Here is a 5,517-nt window from a genome sequence, read left to right on the forward strand (position 1 = left end):
GTCCTATCCCACAGTTTTGAATTACATCTACTTATTTAGCTTTTTTTTTGTTGCATTTTTAATACAAAGTTTTTAAGAGTAAACTTTTTCTAAATTAAGCTGAAGATATTTTATTTATGATGATAACAAATATTATAATAATTTTTTAATTTTTATGAAAATTAAAATATTGTTTAGAAAGTCAAGCATTGTTAATCTTTCACAGTATAATTATTAAATTAAATAAATGTGAAAGATTTACATACAATTTCTTTTGACTACAGATTGCATAAAAACATACATTGTGTGGTTTTTACATTCATGATATTTTATAATTTTTTTTTTTAAAACATGCAGCTGACTTAACTATCTTTAATTACATATTCAAGCTAAAGAAAAAAAGAAGTTAAATTTAGAATTTGGAAATTTACTTTTCAAGCTAAGTTTTTATTATGTTTCAATTTGAAAGACTTACAAAAATTGAAAAATAACCTTGTTAAGTCATTGAAAAGACACTGTATTAGTGCAATATTTATTTTACTTACAGCATTACCCGTGTCCTTTTACATTGGGTTAGTTCTCTGCCTTGGAGATTTTGGAACTTGCTCTTAGGTATTCTAGCTATATAATTCAAAAACAGAAATTTTTTTGTTTGCTTTAATTTTGAGATAAAGNTAGAGTTATTACATTTTTTTTTATTAACAAACAATTTTGTATTGAATTAAAATATTTTTAAAATAAACTTTAATTTTTTATGCAAGTATTTTCAATGGTACACAGATAGTTTTTTATTTTATCCCTTTCAAGAATATAAAAATTCATATGAAACTTAGAAATTGAAAATTTGATTGATGCATTTTAAACAGAAGGATCAATCAGTAAGAATGTTCCTTAGGTTTCCAAAAATCATGATTTGTATTTCATTATTTTTTAAAATTTTGACTGTTTTTCTTGTTGTTTGTTTTTCTTGATAGAATTGTTTAAAATATTGTTACAAAAAATTATTAGATTAAGAAAAATGATGTCACGTGAAAAATATGAACTGGATCATTCAAAAACTAAACTTTCAAATTGTTGTTTACTTTTCAGAAACTGAAGGGACTTTGAGCAAGCTCCAAAAGCTCCCTGTCCCTGAACTCACCCATCCTTTTATAAATGTCATACTTTGTTGCTTATAATACATAATGAAGGCATAACAATTTATTGTATCTATAAAGTTAAACTTGTAGTTCTCTTAACCAAATTAATAGCATGGTTCTCCAGTTTTATGTGTGTTTAAAGAAAAATGTTATACTAAAAATTACAAAATTACTTTCTTCTATACTTTCTAGCATTAAAAATTGTTACTTTGTGATTTTTCTTTTTTTTTTATATTGTTCATATATTTGATTTCTTTTACAGGTCAATTTAATCTCAAAAGCTACTATGTCCTTAAAGGCACTGGCAGAGCTACCTATAATTGTTGTCTTTATGTACCAGCTATATAAAATGAGTGTTCAAAAAAGATGTCAAAGAATTTGTGTCATCGATAATGACAACTAATACTTTACAACCCACAGCTCAACAGGGGTAACTTAATTTTAACATTACTCAAATATTTTTTGACCATAGAAAGTTTAATATTAGTGACTATACTTCAATGTTGAAATAGTCTATAAAATGATAAATGTTTTAATAATTGTCTCTTTGTTTGCCAAATTACTCTTAGATGATAATATATCTATATAAAATAACTAAGAAATCTCTGGAAGTATTAAGAATGTTGCACTTTAGATTCCAGAAGTTGGAAACAGTTTTCAGTTGATGATGATCATAGTCAATATTTACATAACTTTTGATTTATCTAGCATTGATTCTCATATTTGCTATAAAGTATTTGTTTTATTAAAATTTTCTTGTATCTAAATAAAAACTAATTTAAATTTAGCAATGTGAAATATCACTAAAATATATAATTTTGATTAATTTCAGAACAGTCATGAAAAAAATAATTTCTAATTTTATAAAAAAACTCATATATCCAATAAAGTTTCAATTAATTCACAACATGTCCTATATAAGATAACGATAAAGTATTCTCTTTGATAAAATGCATCTCAATGTGGATATATAATTTTCTAATTCTTATTCTGTTTGGATCAAATCATCTAAACTTAGAATATAATTTTTTTTAAATATCTTACAACCAGCTCATAATTTAATTACAAAATAGTTAGCCTGAGAAATATTTGTCAATATCACAAAAAATTTGATATTTTGTAATCTTTTTCAAAAATAAAAGCTTGTTAATCTTTTTTTAATTAAAACAAATGTTGTATCCAAATGAAATCAGATTTATTTTATTGGTCTCAGTTTTTATTCTTATCCTTGATTGAAGCTGGAATGTCTTTTCTTTTTCTTTGAAAAGGTTTGCAGCAAAAATATTGCAAAGTGTGAGTAAGTTTTTTTCTAAATATCTTAAAACAATGTCATATATTCAACTAAAAAAATAGTCTAAGGAATATTGATGATATCGTGTATAACGTATTTTATTACTTTGTTACACTTATTAAAAATAAAGCTTTCTTAATTGAAACAAACATTTTACTATGGAGTTCAATGTAACTTATTAAGTTGATCAGCCCACTAGGTATACCAAGACTATAATTAACACCACTCTTGTATCACCTTTTAATATACTGACCACTTCTCAAACTAGGCCATCAAATTGGTACATTACAAATGGTCAACTTGCATGATTTTTGCTGTAAAATCTATTTTATTGATTTTGATCTTGATTGTTGTTTTATCCTTGACTCCCTTGTCATTTTAATTTTATTTTTATAATGTTTACAGTCAAAATATAGCAGAAAATATAGAGAGAAACTTTTTAAATTAACTACTTGCATGTAGGATATACCTTAAATGTCTTTCTTTTTGACTTATTTTATATTTCATACCAAATGATCAAGTCAGAGTGTCATCATAAAACTATTCAGTATATTTTACTTATTCAATTGTATTCTGTGAAAGAATTTTATGTTCAATGATTCTGTGGGACAAAGTTAAAAATTACATTTTATACATTTAATTTGTTCTTTGGGAAAAAAGCAGGCAAAATGCAGAATGTTTACAGAAATTTTATTTTTTGTTTTGTTTTATTTTAGGAGCAATCGATCTCTCAACAAAGAAGTTTATGTTGACTTTATGTCTGCACAGATAAAAACATTATCTTTTCTGGCTTACCTAGTTAGAATATATCAAGTGAGTAGGTTAATGACTAATATATTAAGAATCATTCTTTATTTTTTTAATAAATATTTTTTATCCTGTATTTTTAAGGAAATCCTTTTGCTGCTTAGAAGTACTCTAATGTGGTATAACAATGTTGAGTACACTAACAAATTTTAAATAAAGAAAAATGTGACAAAATTTTGTAATGCTTTTGTTTAAAATAATGAAAAACGTTGCTTTTTCTTGTTTGAATGATTAGAATTTTCTATATTCTTAAGTTCTGAATACATGTAAATAATAAATTTTTATCTGTTCTCTATGAACAAAGTTATTGGTGTTGATTGCATTTTGCGTTGAAATTGAAGGGCAAAAGTTTAAAAAATTAGGAAAAAGGGAGTCTAAAGGAATCCAAAAGAAAATTGTTTATGTACTAAGAAAAATTGTAAAATGCCTATCATTCAATGTCATGGATCCTTAATCATTCAATAAGGTAAATCTAACTTTAATGGATTTCAGAAGAACTCTTGATTTCTTAAAATGAACTTTACAAAATAGAAAAGGATATTTAATGTTTTAGAAACTCTTATATGCTTTCAAACTATAGTGAATCTTTAATTTGAAATTTCACTTATCAAATATAATATTTTAAAACCCTCCTAATTTAAAAAATGTAGCTCATGTTAATGTCAAATGTAGGTTTTGTTATAATAAAACATACATGTAGTAATCAATTTAGTTTTTAATCAACTTAATTCAGTTTAAAATTCAACTTCGAAATGATTATTTCCGACATTTTGGTTTTTAAAATTTGCTGCTTTTTAAAATCGAGTGTTCTCAAAACGGATATGATTTTAATAAGCAGCATGCACTGTATTTATGTTTATCTGAGTGATATTATCCTAAATTAGTTGCAAATTTAATTTTAATTCAAATTTTGATAATAATTTAACCCAGCTGTGATTTTAATTTGATTATTTCTTTGTAGTATGTTGTGAATGAACATTCCTCACAGTTTGCTAAAGGAATGATAGGATTGTTGTATCTATGTCCTCAAGATTTTGCCCACTTGTGCAAAGAATTGCTCGTAGCAGCCCGTCATATTTTAGCCACAGAGCTAAGAGATAGTAAATGCTTTTTTTTTATTACTTAAATATGTCTTGTTTTTTCTTTTATTCTGAAACATGTTTTTTCTCTCTTTATTTTTAAATAAATGACTCATTTTTTTAAAAAAAATGTTTACTTTAGATACCATTTGAAAAATATTTCTGTTTAAAATGCTCTCTGTGTGTACAAGTTCTCCTTATTTTTGAGAAATTCTTTAATTTTTGTTCCATTTTCAGAATTGTGCATATCTCACTAATTATATCTAAAAATTAATGACTCTAAGAAAAGGCTATTATAAACTTAGAATTTTGTTGCTTTCATAAAAACTTAGAGAAACTATGCAGATATTTTTCTCAACATATATTTCCTCTATATGTTTAATGTTGGAATTTTATGACTTCGTTTATACTGATTTTATTGATGTTTTATTTTTATTCAAATATTAATATTTTAGGTGGAAAATGGGGAAAACATATTAGTAGTTTTAAGAATAATCATAGAATTTCATAAGACCTTCAGGCCACCATGCAGCTTTGAAGTAAGAATGTGTTATTTATATGATTTATCGGATTCATTGAAAACTATGTTATTAATTAACTTTTGTAAATTTTTGGAATGTGTTTTGATAGGTTTATTAACTTACATTTGCATGGGAAAAAGAATATTGACTTAAACCGATGTAATTGAATAGCATACATAATACTACTAGTTATTTATCATTTTACATTACTCTGGCTACTATTTTTTTTTATTAATGTATCTTATAAAAGATTTTTTTTTTTTAGATTTTTCACTTGTTTGATTAATTAGTTATTTTGTGTTTAAAAGTTTAAAAAGATATTATTATAGACTTCCATTACAATGACAAATGCTTATATGAATTATTCTTGATGAAATGAGGGAATTGAAGAAGTGAAGAATAGAGGAAAGAGATGAAGATAATAGTTCTGCGATAAATCAATTTATAAATAAAGTTTATAAGCCTATAATTTGCGATATAAATCTCTATGATCACAAGGAGTTAACTCATTTTAAATTCTCAGTACAGAAATTTTAATAAATGACTAACTCTCTGTGTGTACAAGTTCTCCTTATTTTTGAGAAATTCTTTACTTTTTTGTGCCATTTTTCAGAATTCTGCATATCTTACTAATTATATCTGAAAATTAATGACTCTAAGAAAAGGAAATTTATAGAAGTGTTTGTAATAGCAGGATTTTT

The 5,517-nt window shown here is 24.6% G+C and overlaps 1 protein-coding gene across 2 annotated transcripts; it reads left to right on the top strand.

Annotated features, from left to right (window-relative positions):
• Window positions 1-574: 574 nt before the first annotated feature.
• LOC107440875 (transformation/transcription domain-associated protein-like) lies at window positions 575-4,855 on the top strand. Of its 2 annotated transcripts, XM_071176912.1 has the most exons (5): window positions 575-591; window positions 1,381-1,548; window positions 3,126-3,222; window positions 4,178-4,316; window positions 4,751-4,855. In XM_071176912.1, the coding sequence occupies exons 2-5, from the start codon at window positions 1,511-1,513 to the stop codon at window positions 4,804-4,806; spliced, it is 330 nt and encodes a 109-aa protein (XP_071033013.1). In that variant the 5' UTR covers window positions 575-591; window positions 1,381-1,510; the 3' UTR covers window positions 4,807-4,855. The 2 variants fall into 2 exon arrangements, with proteins under 2 accessions (XP_071033013.1, XP_042913390.1); XM_043057456.2 differs by lacking the exon at window positions 575-591 and having other exon boundaries at window positions 1,032-1,548.
• Window positions 4,856-5,517: the final 662 nt, after the last annotated feature.

Source organism: Parasteatoda tepidariorum, unplaced genomic scaffold (assembly GCF_043381705.1).
Source record: "Parasteatoda tepidariorum isolate YZ-2023 unplaced genomic scaffold, CAS_Ptep_4.0 HiC_scaffold_4018, whole genome shotgun sequence".
In the NCBI taxonomy this organism is placed as follows: domain Eukaryota; kingdom Metazoa; phylum Arthropoda; class Arachnida; order Araneae; family Theridiidae; genus Parasteatoda; species Parasteatoda tepidariorum.

Bases quoted from the DNA above. Each gene is read 5' to 3' on its own strand.
- LOC107440875 (XM_071176912.1), top strand. From the start codon at position 1,511: ATGACAACTAATACTTTACAACCCACAGCTCAACAGGG. The intron at 3,223-4,177 runs GTGAGTAGGTTA...ATTTCTTTGTAG, and splicing joins ACCTAGTTAGAATATATCAA to TATGTTGTGAATGAACATTC. The intron at 4,317-4,750 runs GTAAATGCTTTT...TTAATATTTTAG, and splicing joins AGCCACAGAGCTAAGAGATA to GTGGAAAATGGGGAAAACAT.